General features: G+C 48.7%; 1 protein-coding gene across 1 annotated transcript in view; it reads right to left on the bottom strand.

Annotated features, from left to right (window-relative positions):
* Positions 1-3,012: 3,012 nt before the first annotated feature.
* The window catches only part of SLC6A11 (solute carrier family 6 member 11), a 128,867-nt gene continuing 110,329 nt past the window's right edge, over positions 3,013-21,550 (bottom strand). Inside the window, exons 9-14 of the mRNA XM_072785112.1 lie at positions 18,412-18,524; positions 15,392-15,529; positions 10,382-10,484; positions 9,521-9,621; positions 8,549-8,719; positions 3,013-5,427 (exon numbers count right to left, since the gene is read on the bottom strand). Of these exons, the coding sequence (XP_072641213.1) occupies positions 5,275-5,427; positions 8,549-8,719; positions 9,521-9,621; positions 10,382-10,484; positions 15,392-15,529; positions 18,412-18,524 (779 nt within the window). The 3' untranslated portion in view covers positions 3,013-5,274. The remainder of the gene's footprint in view (positions 5,428-8,548; positions 8,720-9,520; positions 9,622-10,381; positions 10,485-15,391; positions 15,530-18,411; positions 18,525-21,550) is intronic.

The raw sequence follows: 21,550 nt of genomic DNA on the forward strand, positions 1-21,550 counted from the left end.
CTCTGGGACCTAGGGCCGCTGACTCTACTTCTCTGAGCCTGTCTCTTTACTGGTAGATATGAACACCTTGCCAATCCACAAGGTGATTGAGGGCAAGATAATACATAAGAAGGGACCCAGCATGGTTTTCAGCACCAGGTGGGTCTTCAGTGGCTCCCTACTCAGGGGCAAGCCAAGCACTTGTTCATTGAAGGCCCTGTCTGATGGAGCACCCACTCTGTGCCAGAACTTGCACCAGGTGCCATCTTTGATGAGCACAGTGCTACCTAACCCCCTTGCTCTCAGAGAATGGGGAGGGGCCACCCTCAGAGCTGGTGAAGTTGCAAAAGTAGACCAGGGATGGGGAGGATTTGGGTTTCCACCATGTTCACCCAAAGACATTTTCCTGCCTCTACTTTTGCTTAGGCTGTTCCCTCATGTCAATTGCTCTTTCCTGCCTGGTGAAATCTTCCCATCCCTCAAGGTATAGCTCAAGTCCCATATTCTTGGTTAGGTGGTTGGGTTCATGGCTCTATTTAGACCCAGCAAACCTTGATCCAGTCCAGTTTCTCCACTTTCCAGGAGGTATAGCTGGTATTATTTGGGGGGGCAAATTATTTATAATCTCTAAACTTGAATTCCTCCATATGAAAAATGGGATTAATAACATTTTCCTCTTAGATTTGTTATAAGGCGCTGATGAAGTAATGCAGGTATGACACCTGGAACATAGTAGGTGCTCAGTGAACAGTTTATTTCTTATGCTTGGCAATGCCTGGAAACTTGGTCCCTGGAACATTCTGCCCTCTAGTTTCTCATGGGAGTAGTTCTGACACGTCAGCCGGCCTGAGAGCTCTGAGAAAAAAATGCATGTGTATCCCCTGCAAAGTGGATCTTATTTAAAAGTGAGAGGCAGAGAAGGCTAAGAGTTGGCAACAGATTGACTTTGCTCCCAAGCAAGGTGCCCAGGTCAAGGACCCATTTGATTTTTAATAGCCTGAGAAGGTGCAGAGGGCTTCTAGGAGGATCTTGAGTCAGCTATGTTTCTCCTCCCTGGGTCTCATTTTCTTCACCTTTCTCCTGATGGCTAAGCTAAGGCCTGGAAAAGTGGAGACTTGCCCAGGGTCACACCACAGAGCTCAAACTGGCTAACAAAGGCTAGAAAGAAGAAGGAAGAACAGCTCCTGCATGTATTTACTCCTGTCCATAGGAGTGTGGACGCCTGTCCTCTTGACCTAAAAGAGCAGGAACGTTCAAGAAAAGGGGCTGTTCCACTTGTCTCAATGTCCCTAGTTCTAGGTCTAGACATGAAACATGATGCATACTCAGACCCTCTTTTCCAAAAATTGTAGCTGTCAGCAGAAATGGTCAGCTCTTTGGTGCCTGATTCTCATTCCCTCCCTACTCCTCACCCACAAAATTGAGAATCCTAGTTCTGAAGTAACCTTTGACCTCACTTCCACAACTCCCCTCTGCTCTGGTTATTTGATGTGTCTAAGAGAGCTAGGCTGCAGAGAGTCACATCTGGCTGGGAGGGTGACCAGCACGTACTGCAGCCTATAGGGTCTACTGGGAAAAACAATGCCATAGGTTACCAATACTGTAAGCTTGAGCACCCACAAATCTGATTTCCTGGGAATTAGGGAGACCCACATTTCTGTGACCCAGCCTCTTTGTGTCTTGATGCTTTGTACCAGGTGCTTAATACACTTTCAGACACGAGGAGGGAAGAGAGGCAGAAACGTGACTATACCAATCCTTGTGGCTCTATGAAGTTACAAAGTTCTCAGGGACCCTTTGGGGATCAGAGATTTTCCGAACTGTGGGACAGTTCCCTGTGAACAGATGTTACCATCTCAGAGAGGGTGAGAGGCCAAGGAGGCTTGGGGGGGATCTTGAGATCAGGGATTTGAAGCAGAAAAGACAACTACTAGGAATGAGCAGACGCTATGTGGAGATGATCACATCGTTCCATGGACTGGCAGGACAAAACATGCTCTGTGGTCTCAAGCAACTGTCTGGAAATCCCAGATGCAAATTTAGAGATGTTTGCCTAAGTTCTGAGCAATACTACCCTTTTAGAGCTTAGGGACTATTCCTTCAGGATAATAATAATAAGCAGTGTGAATACAAAGCTTGGCCAATCCTACTCAGAGCTCATGGGATCCTCACAATCACCCTGACTTTGAAACAGGAGCTACTATCTTCTCTGGAGAGATGAGAGAATTGAGGCTGGCAAGGGCAGATCCTGGAGCCCAAACCAGGACTCCATGCTTCAAATCTCCATGTCTTTCCACCTCACCCCGTCTGCCTCAGACATGCAGGTCTGCCTAGCAGAGTGGCCCACGAGCTTTGGGGCAGGCGCTGCAGCCATGGCGAGGCAGCTGCTGCCTTCTTTGGGCCTCAGAGCATGAGAAACAGTAAGACATAGTGATTAAAAGAGACAGGGCGGGGATCCCTGGGTGGCGCAGCGGTTTAGCCCCTGCCTTTGGCCCAGGGCGCGATCCTGGAGACCCTGGATCAAATCCCACATCGGGCTTCTTGGTGCATGGAGCCTGCTTCTCCCTCTGCCTGTGTCTCTGTCTCTCTCTCTCTCTCTCTCTCTCCCTGTGTGACTATCATAAATAAATAAAAATTAAAAAAAATAAATCGTTTAAAAAAAATAAAAAAATAAAAGAGACTGGGCTTTGAGTTCAGTAAGACTGGATTTCTCTTTGCCTCAGTCTCCCCTATCTGTAAAGTGGGGGAAGTACTAAGGAAAATAGGGAGGTGAATACTTTATGGGGTTGTTTTGGAAGTAAAGAGACAGCTTTTGTAGAGCACCTAGCACACAGCATTCAATGTACAGTGAGCGCGGGGAAGGAGAGGAAGTGTGGGCTCCCAAAACACCCCTGGGCACTTTCAATTTGTAATCCTGAGTTGAGACTGCAATCTCCAAGGATGGAACTGAGAGGGTTTTGCAAGTATGTCATGCAGGTGATAAAACACAGGAAGAGCAACTCAATGAACACCACTCTGCTGGGAACTGCCACGTATAGTTTGTTCATTCCTTTAATTTTTAAAAATGAGTAAGCAGACAATCGTGTGCCCTTTGAATACCCAATAAAAACGTTCATTATGTAAAACAGTACAACCTTTTTCATTTTTTAATAATTCTGTAAATATCTCAGAAAGGATGTATTGTTTCTAATGAATATCAAAAAAGTCACCACAATGACATTTCCCCTGCCCTCATGTCTCCCACCCCACCCCACCCCAAAGTTGCCCAAATACTAGTAGGAAATTACAAAAACAAAACAAAACAAAACAAAAAACCAAAAGCCAGAGTAAAAGCCCTCCCTCCGCCCTGCCCCATGAGTCATGTTAGATGAGTGAAAGGTTAAGTGCCACAAGTACAATGCAGTGCGCCCCTAGCGAGACCTTAGAGCTGTAGGTGGAGAACCAGTAGCAGCAGCAGTGGGGAGTCTCCCTCCCCGGGACCTGGTGGAAGATGAGTAGACAAGGACAGACACAGCAGAAGGTGCAGCACGAGGCCCGAGCCTCCTGGGTCCGCTTCCTGGGTCCACCAGATGAGACAGCTCAGGGAGAGCCAGGCAGGCCTGGGCAGTGTGTGCAAAATTGGGCCCAGACCAGGCTTCCCAGCCTGCCTGGGGGGCACTGGGCATCCCTTCTAGCAAACCCTAGCTTCAGCTGGGGGCTGGCCAGACCAGAGAAGCTGCCAGTTTGGAAAGTTCTGGGTGAATCAAACATGTGGGTTCCCTATAGGAAACTAAAGCCTTACTTTAGAGACAGCTCTTGTTTCCACCAAATAAAACTGGGGACATAAAGGATAAGGAGAAAGAATGCACCTTCCCTGTCCCCAAATAATTCAGAATCCAAGACAGAGAGCTGATGAAGTCTGATTAAAGAAGAGGGAGATCAGGGCGAGAGGTCTGAGGCAGCACCGGCCTTGTTCCCGGCACCCTCCCCACCAGCCCCAGGCCTGCACAGAGGGAGGGGCGGGAGCCCGGTTTTCCCTCCAGTATAAGTGCAGAGGCTTCTCAGCTGCTTGGTGAGAGATGCAGGTAGGATGGCTCCCAAAGAAAGGATAGGGAGAAAAGGTTCTGCTGGTGATAAGAAGGATGGGGAGGGATGAGAGATAGCAAGAGAGAGAGGAGGGCAGGGGACAGTAAGAGAGAGAAGAGGTGGTAGGGAGATGAAGAAGGGGCCAAAGGACAACACCAGTCTCCAGGTGCTCCAGGGGTTCCTTCCCCTGGGAGGCTGGTGGAAGGTCCCAGACACAGATCCTGGCTAGGGCAGTGGCAGGCCAGATAGCTGCTTCCTGACCCCGAAAAGCAGCATCCAGGTGACTCCAGCCAGCCCCATGAGGATGGAGGGGCAGACATGATAAGGAGAGCAGATGGACAGGACAGGAGGAGCCCTGTCACAGAGGCTGAGGACCTGGCCGGACTCCAGAGTGCATCAAGCTAGGGTTTTAAGGGAAAACACATCATTTCCATGACAAACTTGATTTCAAATAAGCAGGGGTGGGTGCAGGGATAATAGCTTGGGAGCCTTCAAGAACAGCCCACGGTCAACGTCAAGGGCAGGCCTGCTGGGCAGCGAACAACACCAAGAGAATCCCCAAGAGACGTGGCCAGGCCGAGGAAGGACCTCAGAGATCACCTGATCCAGCCTTCCTGTTGGGAGATGGGGAAACTGAGGCCCAGAGAGAGGATGGGAGCACCCAAGGTCACTTAGTGGGATCAGGACGGACAGATCACTTTGTCTTCTCTGACACAGCCTTGCTGTCTGCAAACACATTGCTAAGAGGTTGGGGATGGCAAAGGCAGGATTCGAAGGCAAAGCCCTCCCTGGGGGCATGGAGGAGGGCAGCTGCAATGGTCAGGGACAAACATGGGACAGGGACTAGTCAGCTAAAAGGCTGACAGAGAACAGGCATCACTCCCACCCCACCTGCCCCACAGCCCAAGTATAAAAGTTTGACCATATGATACAACTTCCCCCAACCCCTAGAAAACATGGGTTAAAACCGTCCTAGCACAGAAGATTCTGCTAGTCCCTGTACAGTATTATCTCTTTGTAATGTTACTTACATGGTAACTGGGGGCAAGGAGGGGAATGGGACTTTAAACCAGAGTGTGCACAGCCACCTTAAAATTAACTTGTTAATAAATCCGGTGCAAAACAAGCAAGCCTCTATCATTAGGTGAAGTACATGTTTCAGGTATTCATTTACACGCACGAGGTGGGGGGAGGGAAGGAAGGAGAGGCATCCGAGGTGGCAGGTGTTGCTCAGAAGTGCGTCTCCTTCTCTGTGATGGCTGCAATGGTCCCATCGCCTTTGAGTTTGGCGTCACAGTCATTAACGGTCACCGTCCGTGGGCCTGCCCCAAGCTTGCCCCGCATTTTCAGATCAGCGCTGGGGATGGTCAACTTCCGGAATTTCTGTATAGTTGGAGAGAAGAGCTGTCTGAGCGGGACTGCCAGGGTCCTGGCGCCTGGCTCAGCCTCTCCAGACTGCATGGGTGGACACCACGGCCCATGGAGTCATCAAGACCAAGGGCTGGGCCTCAGCGCTGTCACTCAGAGCTCTGCTCTGTTTCCTCCTCCGGAAAATGGGGGCAACAGAGGTACCCGCTCCTGGGGTTTGCCGAGGAATGAGGAGATAGTTTACAGAAGTGCTTAGCACTGTACCTGGCCTGCTGCAGGTCCCTCCCTCCAGTAGAGACAAAGCAGCTGGGCTTGGAGTCCTGCTCACTGTTCGCTGGCTGTTCCTGTTCGCTAGCTCTGTTAGGTAACTCACCTAACCTCTAGGAGTTGCATTTTCTTCTGTGAAACAGGATAACAGTACTGGCCTGAAAGGGGCATTGTAGGAGTGAACTACGGTACTTCTAGGGCTGTTTATGTGATTGTTGGATAAATGGGTATGTTTCCCACAAAAGGGATGTCATACTATGGGGCCACTGTCCAGGGGAACACATAGAGTGTGTGCCTTGTGCTCCTTGGGCTGTGCTTGGAGATGGAAACATTAGCACAGCCTTATGCTGCCTTGCAAAATGTCCAGCACTGAGCTGGGCACGGATAGTGTGGCTGTCATCCCCATTGTACCAGGCTGACTCCTGACACATGCTTCTGCTGCCACAGTGCTGCCTGGGGCCCCACGCCTCAATTTCATGTATACCCAGCAGGGTCCTTGGGAGAAGACAGGCCAGGATTTGGGAGATTCTTTCTGGGCATGAACCGTTTCCTCAGGAAGGTTGCAAAGATTTTTGGAGGTCTGATTTTTTTCATGATCAAGGTTCTGTCCTCTTCCAGATGCTGACATGCCTAAGAGGCTGAGCCTACATTGCCTGGGTGGGAATTACAGGCCAATTTCCCTATGCTGAACACCTTCTGTGTACCAGGCACTAGGTCTTAATACAGGACAGGGATTGAGAGCATGAGCCCCAGATCAGAGGCATTTGGGGTTGAATCCCAGCTCTGTCACTTAACTGGGGTGAAAAACGGCCTCTCTGTGTCTCAGTTTCCTCATTTGTCAAAGGGAGAGAGCAGACACCTGCCTTCTAGGATTAACATGAGCCTCCATTTAGTTGACCTTGCCACAGATTAGCACAGATTATCCATCCTCATAGCAGTTCTCTCAGGTAAGTACCACTGACCCCATTTTTCCTTCCAGATCCCTCCTGTCAGCTGGCAGAAACTTCTGGAAGCAGAGGGAGGTGAACTAACTGGCACACATTTCCTCAGTAAGGAAGGCCTGGCAATCAGTTCTTCTTCTTTTTTTAAAGAGTTTATTTATTTATTCATGAGAGTAGGCTCCCTGCAGGGAGTCCGATGAGGGACTTGATCCTGGGACTTCAGGATCACGCCCTGGGCCGAAGGCAGGCGCCAAACCGCTATACCACCCAGGTGCCCCTGGAAATCAGTTCTGCTGTCTTTAATAAACCTTGCTCTCTGCGGAGGCAGGTGTGTGAGCTTAGGCAGATGGAAGAAGCTCGGGAACATAGCCTCTCCTTCCCCCTACCCACCTTCTCTCCCACCATGCCAGGACTGAGCTAATCTCTGGAGGATTCACAAGGGGACACTGGGCATTCCTGAATACCAAAGGCTGCTGGAAGTTCGTGCAGGGGCCTGCAGGGACCAAGGACATGGTTTGGTTCCAGATCAGAACTAACCAACTGCTCTTGACCTACATTCCCTACAGGAGCCAAGGAAACTCTCTCGGAGGGCATGAGCAGGCTTGTGAGAGACTTTCCCTCTCAGCTTGGTCCTTCTCTATCATAGCCAACTTATGGTCCATATATATAGTGGAATATGACTCAGCCATAAAAAGGAAGGAAATCCTGCTGTTTGTGACAATATGGATGGAACCTGAGAACATGATGCTAAGTGAGATGAGCCAGACAAGGACAAACACTGTATAATATCACTTATATGTGGAACCTAAGGAAAAAACAACACAAAACAAAAACCCAACAGACAAACAAACCTAACCCAAGCTCAAAGATACATACAACAGACTGTGGTTGCCAAAGGTGGGTGGGTGGGGTTGGGGGAGTGGGTGGTAAAATGAGTGAGGAGGGCCAAAACGTACAGACTTCCAGCTATAAAATAAGTAAGTCATGGGAGATGTAACGCACAACATGATGACGATAGATAATAATACTGTATTGTATATTTGAAAGTTGCTAAGATAATAGATCTTCAAAGTTCTCATCACAAGAGAAAGAATTTGTAACTGTGTGGTGAGGGATGTTAACTAGACCTCACTGTGGTGATCACAATACATACAAATATTAGACCATTATGTTGTTACCTAACACTAATATAATGTTATATGTCCATTATACCTCAATTTATTTAAGAATTTATTAATTTTATATTTACATTTTTTAAAACTTAAATTCAATTTGCTAACATATAGTATAAGACCCAGTGTTGATTTAAAAATTTTGGCTTACTAAGTTTTGGCTGAGTGATTTCATTTTTCTGAGCTTCAGTTTCCCTACCTATTGAAGGCAGAAAATGAGGCCAGCATCCTGGTTTGCCCCAAGGATGAAAGGAGATTCATGTAGAGAGTCTAGCATGATGACGACATGGGACAGGTGTTTCCCAAGCATCAGACCATCTCCCTATGTCCTGGGGATGGGGGTCTTTCATGCACTAACAGATCAGTAAAAGCTACCACTTGGTCACTCTGTTCCAGGTCCCAGTCTAAGTGCTTTCCCTATAGAAACTCATCGAGTCCTTACAAAAACCTCTGTAAGTCAGGATCTGCTCTTGTCCCCTTGTCTCTGAGGACACTCAGAGAAGATGGCTCAACTTCTGGGCCTCACAGAGATGACTTCACACAATGGTAATAATGAACACCTTCCAGGGAGGAGCTGGCCATGGCTTTCCCGGGAGATGTGTGAGGGCTTATTCTTGACACATTGCTCAGATAAGACCCATGGACTTGCTCCTGCTCTTCAGCCCACGAGGCAGAGCCAGGGCCAGTGTGTGCTGCAGTACCCTCTGAGCCGTCCTTGCCAACCTGCCACCCCCTCCCCCACCTGGGCTGTCTCACCTCAGGCAGAGTCCCCTCTGTCTTCCACATCTTGATGAAGATCCAGAGTGGGATGCAGAGCATGGAGGACAGGGCCATGAGCCAGCCAATGCTGTAGCCCCAGGTGGGGTAGGTATAGATGTTGTTGTACTTGAGAGGCTTGTACTTGACCAGGAAGAAGATGAAAATGCCCTGCCAAGAGACAGGGAGAAGTCCCTGGGGGCTGGCCTTAGGTGACAGGCCCAGGCCTGCATGCAGGAGGCCAGCAGGGAGAGGGCCCACCCTGTGTGATAGCCCCGGACAGGCGAAGCCCTGTGCCAGTTCACCTGCATCAGACACACAGGGAACGGACTCCCACAGACCCCAGCACCTCATTGGGGCTGTGAGACCCTTCCCGCCCCAGAAGCCTCATCCCCAGCCTCTGCCCAGTCAGGAATCTTTTAGCTCCTTCTCGGGGCTGCTTTCAAAGTGGCCTTTGCAGAACCATGATGGTTTGTGAAGATGCTCTGAGACACTTTCAATGCCAAGAACTGGGTGAAGAGCAGTGGGGTTGTGTTTTTTTTTTTTTAATTAAACACAACGGCCTCTCCAAGGTATGGCCTGAGGGACAAAGCATGAGCCCCAACTTTACCTCAGTTCTGTGGCTTTCTCTGTTAACAGCAAAGCAAACGTTATCTCTCATACGATCCTTGGCCCCCATGGAGACAGGCCCCAGCCACTTAGCTTGCAGGTACAGAATCCGAGGCTTCTGCTCAGTCACATAGCAAACTGGTGGCGGAGCCAGGATCCCAGTGAGGCCCCTCCCTGGCCAAGCCCAGAAACTGTCCCCATGACTCCAACTTAGAAAGCTGTCGGGTGCTTTGGACTCTCTGAATGTACAGAGGGTCACCCAGAGGGCCAGCACCTCCTCAGTTTCAGCCTCGGCCAGGCGTGTGGCACTAGAATGGAAAAGTGGGTGAGTGGGCTGGAGGCAGATGCTGGCAGGGCCCTTACCGCACAGATTCCGGGGGTCACAACCTTCCAGCACCATTTAATGAGCGACAATGGCCGGTAGCCAATCATGTCTTCGATGTTATCGTAGAAGCGATTGCTTCCTGTCCAGAATAAAACAGACAGGCACACACACCCCAGAGGATTTTTGTACAAGACCCAGAGGGAAGGCTAGGACTGTTTGCTTTCCCCAGCCCAGACAAATGACAGCAGGGAACGGATTTCTCACTTAACAACTACCAAGATGTCATATATGTGAGGTTTCAGAATATACTCCAGTAGAAGAAATTCTGGTCCTTTTGAGAGGCAGGGCCAGGGCCTGGCTAACATCCTTGGGGGCAGGAAGCAGGGCTCTGGAGGGGACAGCCTGACTGGGCTGCTAATGAGTGGGGCAGCCCACAGTGGGGGCGTGTTCCCAAGCTATGCTTATTGTGGGAATATCCATCATCAAGAGTCCAGCAATCCTCATCCACTCATTTGGTTTAGGGAATAGGAGAAGCAGAAGGCGGGTATTGAATGAGGGCTGGGCACTGTGCTGGCTGCTTTGCCCACTCTATGTCCTACTTGGAGACATGGTGGGGACTGCCCCATTTTACAGAAGGGAAAACTGAATCTCCAAGGCAGAAGGCCAGGGCCCGAGGTCACAGTGCCTGAGTCTGGAGCCTCTCCTTGTGCCGTAGGGGTGTAAGAACAAGAAGCTCTCCAGACATGTGTGAAAGGCTGAGCCCCTGAGGGAAAGGAGGATGAGGTGGACACAGATGGAGACAAGCCACAGAGAACCTAAGCCCACCTGAGCCCCAGGCGTCCATATGCTGGGCACCATGGCAGGCTGCTGGGGTGTGAGTGGGCCCAGCCTTTACTTACCATACACCCAGCCGATGCAGACACACTCAAAGATGGCCACAAAGAGAAGGCACATCCCACTGGCAGCATAGGAGTCAAAGAGCTGGAAGATGTACATGCCGCCCTGCAGAGTGGGAGGAGAGAGGGATACAAAGACACGGGGAAGGGCAGAGTTGGCTAGCTGGTCTTAGAAAGGCCCTCTGCGGGATCCCTGGGTGGCCCAGCAGTTTGGCGCCTTCCTTTGGCCCAGGGCGCGATCCTGGAGACCCGGGATCGAATCCCACATCGGGCTCCCGGTGCATGGAGCCTGCTTCTCCCTCTGCCTGTGTCTCTGCCTCTCTTTCTCTCTCTGTGACTATCATAAATTAAAAATAAATAAATAAATAAATAAATAAATAAATAAATAAATAAATAAATAAAATAAAATCCCCAGTTCCTTAAAAAAAAAAAAAAAAAAGAAAGGCCCTCTGCTGTGCCCTGTGGCTACCATCAGCCAGGAGTCACTTCCACCAGGGCAGACTGCTGCTTCCTAGTCTCCCAAAACCATACACCCTCTGCACCTAAGCACCCCGAGGTTGCTGGGCTTACGATGGTTTGTGTTGCCTCTGCTCCCTAAATGTCGGAGACAACACAGAAACCCAGAGATTAGAGGTTGGGTGGCCTCAGCCCCTTTCCCTGAAGGCTCTAACAGCCTCCCCACTGGCCTCTTTGCCTCCAGCCTCAACCTCTCCAGCCTTTCACACATTAGGACCTACCATGCAAATCCAATCATGTTGCTCCACAGGTTAACCTTACCACTTGGCTCCCATCAGCCTGCCAGTCAGGGCTGCCCTCTCACTTGGCCTTGTCTCCCCTTCCTCCCAGCCAACCTCCACATGCTTTCCCATGACAGACTAAGGGATAGTCTTGCCTCTGTGCCTTTGCAAATGCTGTTCCTTCTTTACTTGGTAAGTTTCTTCACAGCTCAGCTCAAATGTCACCTCTTCCAAGAAGCCCTCTCTGACAGCCTTATTTTCTCTTTAGGTCTCTGTAGCACATTTTATGGATTCACAGTTTTTGTTTTTTTTTTTTAAGTTTTCCCATTAGTCGCTCTGTTAGCTCTGGGCTTCAGCTGGGGAGGCCCCCACACCTCCTGCCAGTGTGGGGTCTGGCTCGAAGTAGGTCTCCAATAGCTGCAAGTTGAATTGTGTGGAGCAAGAGCTCTGTGGGGGAGGGACTCTGAATGGCTTGTCCCCAGCTGTGTCTCTGTTTCTGGTCAAGGACTTGGCACACAGTAGGTGTACAATCTTTGCGGGGTGCAGGGATGACGTGGGCCAGCTCTGTGGTGTATGCATCTGTGATGACAGACTTCAGGGACAGGCCTGGGAGGTATAAGCTGGCCCAGGTGACCCAGGAAGGTTTCTAAAAGGGAGGGATGGCAAGGCGGGGTGGCCAGCTGCAGTTCTGGGAAAGGTTGGGATCTATATAGGCAATCTTTAACACATGATAGCTCTGAGAGGAACACAATCAACAGCAGAAGAATTAAAAGTGGAAAAGGGAAGGAGGGTCAGTGGTGGGGGAGAGGCACTATGAATGCCAGGACAAAGCGTGGACAGCCTCCTGTGTCTGCCACAAGGAGTTATTTAGGATTAAGCTTCTGGCCTGTGCTCCCACAGCTCCTAGGGCCTCCTTTCACCTTATGAGACCACACACAGGCTTGGACAGTTTGTTTCCCCCACTCATCTCTTCAGCTGGATCTGGGGCAACATCTTGATGCCCAGAGGCCTGGACAGATAACATGAGGGAGAGGTGGGCCTGATGTGTGACATCAGGAAGTGGTGAGGACTGGTGCTAACTGGGGAGCATGGGCTGCCTCTGGCCACACAGCTCTGGTTGAAAGTTGCTAGGGGAGGCAGTCCTAAGTGCAGCCAGATGTGCAGATTTTCTAGAAGATGTCAGAAATCCAGATTTTCAAGAGAAATCCTTCTCAATTGTTGGCAACCTATTCATGTTCCTAAAAACACAGGGAGGTAGGGATGCCTGGGTGGCTCAGTGGTTGAGCATCTGCCTTTGGCTCAGGGCAGGATCTTGCGGTCCTGGGATCGAGTCCCACATCGGATTCCCTGCATGGAGACTGCTTCTCCCTTTGCCTGTGTCTCTCTCTCTCTCTCTGTGTCTCTCATGAATAAATAAAATCTAAAAAAAAAAAAAAAAACCACCAAAACCGAAACCCAAACAAACACAAGGAGGTAAAACAAAAGGGATCTCTGGGCCATATCTGGTCTGGGCCTCCCGTCGGTGCTGAATGTGGATATTCAGGGCTGTGAGATTAAGGAGCAGGTAAGAGGCTCCTCTGTGAGGAGGAGTGGGCTTGGCTTTCTGAGTTAAAAGCTGAGACCATGCTCCTAACTGCTCTCTTGAGTGTCTCCTTCCATGAACATCATGCATATATATGCAGCGTTCTCTAAGCACCAGACTCTGATTGAACTGCTTCCCATGTCTCAGTCTAGGTGATCCTTATAGCATATGTAATTACAAGGCAGGCCCAACTGCAGTCCTCAGTACTCATAAGGGAAACCGAGGCACTGAGCAGTGAGAGCACTTGCCACAGATCATCCAGCCAGCCAGTGGTGGGACTGAGGATTGAACCTAGGCGGTCTGGCTGCATAGCCCATGCTCTTAATTCACCATACTGCTGTGGTGGAAGATAAAGAATTTGTGGGCTATTTTTTCCCCAAAGCCGAGCTTTAAATGTGTATAAATGAGGGAGAAGATCCTGCCAGCAATTACTGTGAAGGCTGAGGCCGACATGGTCCATTTGGCAATTTGAACTTCTCTGGTGCAATCACTCACAGATAATCCTGCATGGAGGCAGAAGGTTGGCATGTAAAGCCCGAGTGTCTGCTGATTAATGGTCAGCACAGCGTTAATTCCTTGATGGACCCAGGGGCCCCAAGGCACCCCTGGGGCAGACCTGTGGCCTCAGGTTGAAGGGTGGGCATGATGGCTCTGCGTGGCTGGGGCACCCAGGGCCCGAGGTCCAGGAGGGCACTCTGCCTGCCTGCTCCAGGCCAGTGACACCCATGCCAATGCCTGCTCTTTTTGTACCACCCGCCCCCCCCCCATCAGCCTCGTTAACACATCACATTAACCCCCAATTTGCATGTGACAAAGGCTCTACTTTGTGTAATTAATCAGCACTTAATGAAGCCCTGCTCATTGTAGGGCTGGTTTCCCTGTGTGGGGAGAGGAGGGATGAAAACAGGAAGCGCCACCCCATTCATTTCCTAGAAGCTGATTATCATTCCCATTAATGTGACAATGACTAGGAGCAGTAATAACACCAGCTGCCCCGCCCTGAGTGCCCACCCTCTGCCAGGCCCCAGGGCACAGAGCCGGGCAAGGCCAGCTCCTGTCTTCATGGACCTCATGGCCTCATGGGGGAGAGATATGTGAATGGAGCCATCATTCTAAGGTGGGAGGAAGGCTAGGCTGAGCCTGGAACAGTGCCTGATGAAAGGAAAGCAGAGGAGGCTTCCAGGCGGTAGCCTCTGAGCTCAGAAGCAGAGGATGAAGAGGATCCACAGACCAACCTCAGTATCACCTTAGTTGCTTCAATAGACTGGAATTCCCTCATTTCTTTCCATGTTTCTTATAGAAGCTCTTCTTGTCTCTAGGCAACAGTTTTCTTTTTCCTTTTTTTTTTTTTTAAAGATTTTATTTATTTATTCATGAAAGACACACACAGAGAGAGAGATAGAGAGAGAGAGAGAGAGAGAGGCAGAGACACAGGCAGAGGGAGAAGCAGGCTCCATGCAGGGAGTCTGACATGGGACTCGATCCCGGGTCTCCAGGATCACGCCCTGGGCCGAAGGCTGGCGCTAAACCACTGAGCCACCCAGGGTTCCCCTATTTTTTTCCTTTTTAAATCAATTAATTTTACCAGTGTGTGTAGGGGGGGAAGATATCTAATCTCACCTTCCCAAGGTACTTGGAAAAGTATCAGACAGGATGGCTGCAGGCAGGGAGAGAAGCATGGCGCTGTTAGAGTCTTAATGTGGCAGGGGGTGGGGTCATGGTGCACCCCTCCTCACCTGTGGCCCAGCAGAGACCAGAGACAAGGGGCTGGGGCTCAGACACATAATGCCTGAAGGTGCCTGAAGGTGCCAAACTGAAGGTGCATGTCTGTTCTCAGTGACATTCCAGAAAAGCCTGCTCTGAACTTGACCCCATGGTGGAGGGAATCTATAGCTAACACTGTCTCTTTCACGCAGAAGTACTGTAATGGTGGATTGGGTGTTCAGATGCTCATGACTACCAGATAAACCCAGTATTTCTCTTTGTGAGTTTTATTCTCTTCTGGTAGGGATCATGGTGACCATTAGCTGAACATTCATACACGTTAAGACATTGTACTCAGGGCTCGATGAGAACCTCCAATAATCTCCACAAAGAGGAGAAAACGAGTCCTGGAGTGTGGAGGCCGAGAAAAATTAAGGCCATTCCATCTCAAGTTTAGCATTAGCACAAGTACAGCCATCTTAGGCCCCTGTGAATAAGAGCTGAACTTTACAGGAAAAAGCAGAATGTCCTCGGCAGAGAATCCCATATCAGAAAGACAACAGAGCTCAGATTTGCCCTCAGCAGAGAATCCCATATCAGATCTTAAGAAACTCCCCCACCCTTTCCCCCATATTGGAAAAAAAAAAAAAATTCCTCCATCCCTTCTGAAAATCCCCTAGACCAGCCCATAAAAAAATCCAGCTGTAACCTACTTCGGGGTCCAAGCCCCTGCTCTGCTGTGTGGAGTATACTTGGACCCAAGCTTGAGCTTGTAAATAAACCCTCGTGTACTTGCATTGGTGTTGTTTCCTTGGTGGTTTCTCGGATTCGCAATCTTGGGCACAACATGGAGAATATCTAAACCTGGCCAGGGTCACACAACCAATCACAGAGCTGGGATTTAACATCAGAACTGCCTAACCCAGGGCCCAGGCACTCAACCTTCATGTTACCATGTTCACATCGCTTACTTGAGTCCACATCACTCACCTCTGTTAGCATCACAAGGCCCAGAAAATAGGAGATGATGGATAGAGCCAGGATGAGCAGCTCCCGGCGGTAGCCCCTCCGGAAGACCTTGGGGTACATGTCCACCACAGCGGTCACAAGGCTTTCCACGCACACGAACTAGACAGTGTTGATAGGATGGTGTCAAGCCCGAGAGGAAGTCGGTTCTTAGTGGCCCTGGCTCCGGGCAAGTGCAACAGGCTCAACCCCTGGGCTTCCCTCCCACTGGGCCTTAATTTCCTTCCCAGGCTCACACTGACAGAGGACTTCCAGGATGCCAGCAAGCCCATGTAACAGATGAGAACACTGAGGCTCAGAGAGGGGAAGTAACCTGCCCAAGGGCCCTCAGCAAGGAAGTGGGAGAGTCATGACTTAAAAGGGAGTCTCCTGACTTTAAAGCAAGCACTCTTCCCCTATGCTTCCTGTCATGTGCCTATGGGCTGGGCCCTGTTCTGAGGTCAACTACTTCAATGAGATGCTGTCTGAGGCAAGATGGGAGTCTCCATAACTGTTCTGAGAGCTGAGGGCTCGGCTAGTGGCAGGCTTTGGGCAGTCTCTGTGAGCAGGGCTTCATTTCCTCATTCTCTGGGACTGTGACAATTCCCCAGTCCTTTGCTTCTGCTGGGCAAGCACCCCCTCTGATGGGTGGAGAGCAGTTGGAGGTGAGCTAGCACCTAGCTCTTAGGTTTCTGCTATGGGACTCTCTGGGCCTGGCCAGACTATGCAGGCTTAAGGCAGCAGAGCTTGAGCCACTGTCTGCATCCCACCATGCTGAGACTGGGCCAGACACACAGTAGCAGTTCTATTCCTGCTCACCCATCAACACCCAGGCCAAATATCCCAACACACTGATCAGCTCCATCCCTGGGTTCTCCCAGCACTGGACAGATCCCCTGCCTGAGCCTTTTCCGGACTGTTCCTCCTCGGCCCCAGCTTGGGCAGAACAGACCCTTCCTCTCCTCTATTACCATGCCATCCCCTGCCTCACCTCTTGGTGCCTGTGGAGCTTCTGTCTACCTCCTTACAAGGTGGGACCCTGGAGGGCAGGGACTGTGCCATTTTCATCCATTTCCAGTGGCACAGAGGATGTGCTCAGAAAAGGTTTGATAAATTAATAAAAATAATAATAAATAATGGCAAATACATGGTGCTTGTTGAGAGCCAGGATCTTTTCTAAGCAGTTAACAGGAACAAGCAATCTTGTTCTAGAGACTGGGCTTTATTTAGCCACTGTGCTAGACCACCAACAGGGAGGGAAGTAAAAGAAGTAAAGGATTCCTTTGCTGGTTACCATGTGGAGACACTTCCTTCCCTGGAGCCATTTTTTGGCCCCAAATCTTTTCCAAATCACTTGTACCTCCTCAGGAAAGGTATTTCTAGCTTTACTGTGCAGATAAAGGGACCAAGCACAGAGAGGTAAAGTGACACAGCTGGGACTCAAAACCAGCCCCATAGGACTCTAAAGCCCAGGCTCCTAGCCTCCAGGTTAGCCTGCCTCTACTGCAAAGCTGGCTGCGGTCCTTTCTCCAGGGTCCTCAGGGAAGGAAGAAGATGCAATTCAGGGAACGCTGTTTATCCAGGGCCCAAATTGAAGAGACATCGGAGCACGTGGGCTAAGAGGCACGAAAACCTGGGTGCATGTTCCAGCAACTCACTCAGCCTCAGTTTCTTCATCTGCAAAATGGGGATGATGAAAGGGGCTCCCAGTCCATGTGGTTATTGTGACAAAGAATGGAGCATGTGGCCCAGGCATAGCAAGTGCAACACACCTGGGGGTAAGCAGAGCGGCCATCTGCCCACTAGGCCCCTAGGTCTTCCTTGCTAAGAGCATTTCAGCCCAAGAACTGGCTCTGCTCAACACCCCCAGGCACTTAGGGAGCCAAGGGCCCAGCCCCCACCTCCCTCTGCAGGACAGTCACTGTCACACACAAACTGCCAATCCCTCCTGAGGCCTCTGCTCACAACAATGGAAGAGAAGATTATCAGCAGAAACACCCGGTGCCTCGGCAGCTCAGTTTAGCACTTCCTGAGAAATCATCCAGGGGAAGAAATTGAACTTGGCTGGGTTGACAGACACACTGGCCATGAGGCTTGGGTGCTGAGTGACTTGCACAAGGTAATGGGTGCGGGCAGCCCCATGCCAATGGAGTCTGATAGCAGAGCCACTGGCTTTGGGTGGAACATGTCCACTGGGGCTCTTAGGGATACCTGCTGTGCTGGAACAGCAGGCAAAAGGGTAGACTTCAGAGAGTGAAGAGTGAGTGACTGGAGGCTATGGGGTTCCAGCTGGAAAATCAAGAAGAGAACTAGAGGAGGGCTGGGGTGAGTTTTACAATGTGAGAAAATTAAGTGCATGCATTCATGGGGAGATAAAGGAAAATGTGCACAGATAAATTGCTAGTTCTAACTATACACCCTTCACTGAGGAAGGCAGGCTGCCGAGTGGAGGACGGGTAGGGAGAACGCCATCAGCAGAAGAGGGTAGGATAATGGGCATTGGGGAACTGATGGTGGTGCCGAGGACCCATGCGACTACCTGGAGCATGTCAGGGATGGGCCATGACATGGAGACAGAGGAAAGAAGGAGAAGGTATTTTTCTGTGTTTCCTTGTTCCTCACGATTTGGCTAGGACAGGGACACTTGGTGGTAGAGTCCTTGGATACCATTAATCATAGCCCTCTCTCTGAGAATTTCTTCCACTTGCTAGGTGGTGCTATTGGGCAGAAGTATTTTCACAGCATGTAAGTATTTAGCAATTTTTTAAAAACTTGGATTGGGAGTTGGGAATTCCAGGTAAGACAAAGTGCATTTGGGAAGATGTGGAAGGATCCATACAGGTGTGTCTTGGGGGAGATTGTGGAGATCACAGTGTGCTGAGAGGACAGGAGGGTGGGGATGGTGGGCAGGGCCCTAACAAACAGCACCAAGGTGTCACTAACATGAGCTGCTCTAACAGCAGTGTTTGGTCTCCCTGCCCTCCCAGGCTGGGGTCCCCCCTTACCTGGCTGTCCAGGCCCAGGAAGATGAGCATCATGAAGAACAAGGCGGCCCACAGTGGGGAGAGAGGCATCATGGTGACAGCCTTGGGGTAAGCAATAAAGGCCAGGCCAGGGCCTGGAGAGGAAGGGGGGAGGGGGAGAGAGAGGGAGGGAGGGAGAAAGAGAGAGAGAGGTGCTGGGTGGAGTTCAGTCCCTCTTTCAAGTGTTATTTTAATCCATCATATATTGAATGCCTCCTTTGTGCAGGTGCTGCACCTAATTCTCCCTCAAATCACGTACATCTCCCAGCCACCCTATGCAGTTGGCACTTTTATGATGCCTATCGTGGGAACGATGAGGCACAGAGATGTAAGGAAGGGTCAGGAGGGGTCGGGATTTAAACCCAGGCTGGTCTGACACAGACTTCCCTCTTCACAGTCCTGTCTCTATTGTTCTCTCTGGGGCAGACGTGGGGGTGGTGGCTTAAAATGCAGATTCTCGGGCCCACCCTAGAGATTCTGATTGGGTCAGTCTAGGGTAAGGCAAGGACCAGGTACCAGGTGATTCCAATGTGGTAGCAGGAGTCCAGGCTTGGACGAATGCTGTTCTACCCCAGCCTGTCTCTTTCTTTGGTTCCTCCCCTCATTTCCACAGTCTACAACTGACTTATTTTGGCTGCTCCAAATAGAGAGCTTGGTTAGCATGTCCTGAGGATGAGCTTTATTAATATCAGGGGAGAGATACCTGATTTTCTAGCCCTGTAGCACAGTGGTCAAGGGCACAGGTTCTGCAGTCGGATGGCCTGGGTTCAAATCCTTGTTCTTTACTGTGATCTCTATCTGTTTCCTCAGCTGAAAAATGGGGATAATAAAATCCTACCTAATAAAGTGGTTTTGAGAATTCAGTAAGATGATGCAGAATATGGAAAGCACTTAAGGTAAATGTTCAATAAACATTAACTCTGATTTTTTACCTTAATTAAAAGCAACCTTCTTAAAGTCTAATTTACCTATAATAAGCACTCATTTTAAGTGTACAGTTCAATGAGTTTTGAAATATAGACACCCAGATAACTGCATTCAAGATACAGAACATTTCTATTGCCCCCCTGGGGCCCTCCTCTCTATTTCCATTCCTTGTCTTAGCTCCAGGCAACCATTTATCTGATTTATTTTCACCTTATATTAGCTTTGCCCATCCCATTTGGGGCTGGAATTGCTGGGTCATATGGCAACACACACTTAACTTCCCAAGAAATGCCAAAATGAAGTCCAAAGTAGGTGTCATTTACATTCCTACTGCAATGTTTGAGGGTTCCAGTGGCTCCACATTTTTGCCAACACTTGATATTATCAAATGTGGAGTTACCATCACATGTCTTCATTGTCTGCTCATAAATCTTCTTCCGTGAAGTCCTTGTTGAGTTTGCCCATTTTTTTTTTTTTTTTTTTACTGGTTTGTCTCCTTTTTATTGAGTTGTGGGAATTCTTGATGTATTTGGTACAAGCACTTTATCAGAGAAGTGTTATCAATATTTTTTCTTAGTCTGTGGCTTGCCTTGTCATTTTCTTAATGGTATCTTGTGAAGAGCAGGAGTTTCAAACTTTCCACTTGTTTGTTGCTAGCATACAAAAAATACAAAAGGTTTTTGTTTATTGTCCTTTTATCTTGTGGCATTACTAAGTTCACTTAATTTCTGTATGGTTTTCTTAGGATTTTCTATGTGGTCCATCATGTTCATGCATAAATATAGTTTTATTTTCCATTTTCCAATCTTAATAATTTTTATTTATTTTTCTTGCTTTATTGCACTCTCTAGAACTCTAGTACCAATGAAATGAAAGCAGAAACAGCATATATACTTGTTTTGTTTCTGATTTTAGGGGCACGCATTCAATATTTATTGGCTAGGATCAGTTTTTCTGGGCTTATGTCCTTTTTTTCTGTTCTAGTATCCAACTCAGGATTCCACACTGCACTTCATGGATGTATTTCTTTACTCTCCTCCAATCTGCAACAGATCCTTAGTCTTGTCTTTCATGACATTGATATTTTTGAGGAGTACTTGTCATTCTTTTGCAGAAGGTCCCTCAGTGTTGGTTTGTCTGATGTTTTCTCATTATTAAACAGAAATTATACATTTTTGGGGAGCAAGAACAGATAGAAGGGATGTTGGGTCCTTCTCAGTGCATCATATTGGGGAGAGTGGTTTATGATGTCTGTAAACCTTTGTACTGGTGATGTTTACCTTGATCACTTGGTTAAGTTGGTGAATGCCAGTTTTCTCCACTGTAAAATTACTATGTTTCTCTTTATAATTGATAAATATCTTGGGGAGGATACTTTGAGATTATGAGAATATATAAATATATTTATAAATAAATATCCTGTTTCCAGCCAAACTTCTACCCACTGATTTTAGCATCCATCGGTAGATCTTACCTGCAACAATTATTCCTGTGGTGTTTGCTGCACAGGTTTCTATTTTCTTCATTCCTTTTACATTTATTAATTAGAATTCTTTCATAAGAGAGACCTGTCCCTTCACGCTTGTTTATTTATTCACTTTTTATTTATTTCAGTGTGGACTCCTGGGCATTCAGTTTATTCTATGGATCACAATCCAATACTATCATTATTTATTTTGCTATTCAAATTGTTCTAGGTTTTGCTACTAGGAGCTTCTTTAGATTGCTTCCTATGTCCTTTTGACATGCCTCCATTCTTTTTCTGAGAACTTTCTTATTTTCTGGCACCACTAAATGTTCCAGTGTCATCATGTCTTGCACTGGAATAAACTGTTTCTCCAAGAAGCCCTGGTTCCTTTCATGGAAAGTGGTGTTCAGAAACCAAGATCTGGCTCCTGGGTATGTTCATTGCTACTGAGGTATCACTTCTTGCAGACCCTCTCAACATACAAAGAGACATGTCTATATATCTACATGTACATACACACATATATTTCTATATCTATCTATATTTTAAACCCATGAGTCCATCCTGACACTTGCAATTCTAATAGAGTTCATTGTAGCTTCCTCACTTTCTTTCTCCACGAAAAATCTGTCTCGATCTGTATTGACTTGTTTATTCAATCCTATCATACATTTACAAGAGTTACAGAGTTGCAAACCCATACCCCCGTACAAATAAGAGAACAGT

Source organism: Canis lupus, chromosome 19 (assembly GCF_048164855.1).
Source record: "Canis lupus baileyi chromosome 19, mCanLup2.hap1, whole genome shotgun sequence".
Lineage (NCBI taxonomy): Eukaryota > Metazoa > Chordata > Mammalia > Carnivora > Canidae > Canis > Canis lupus.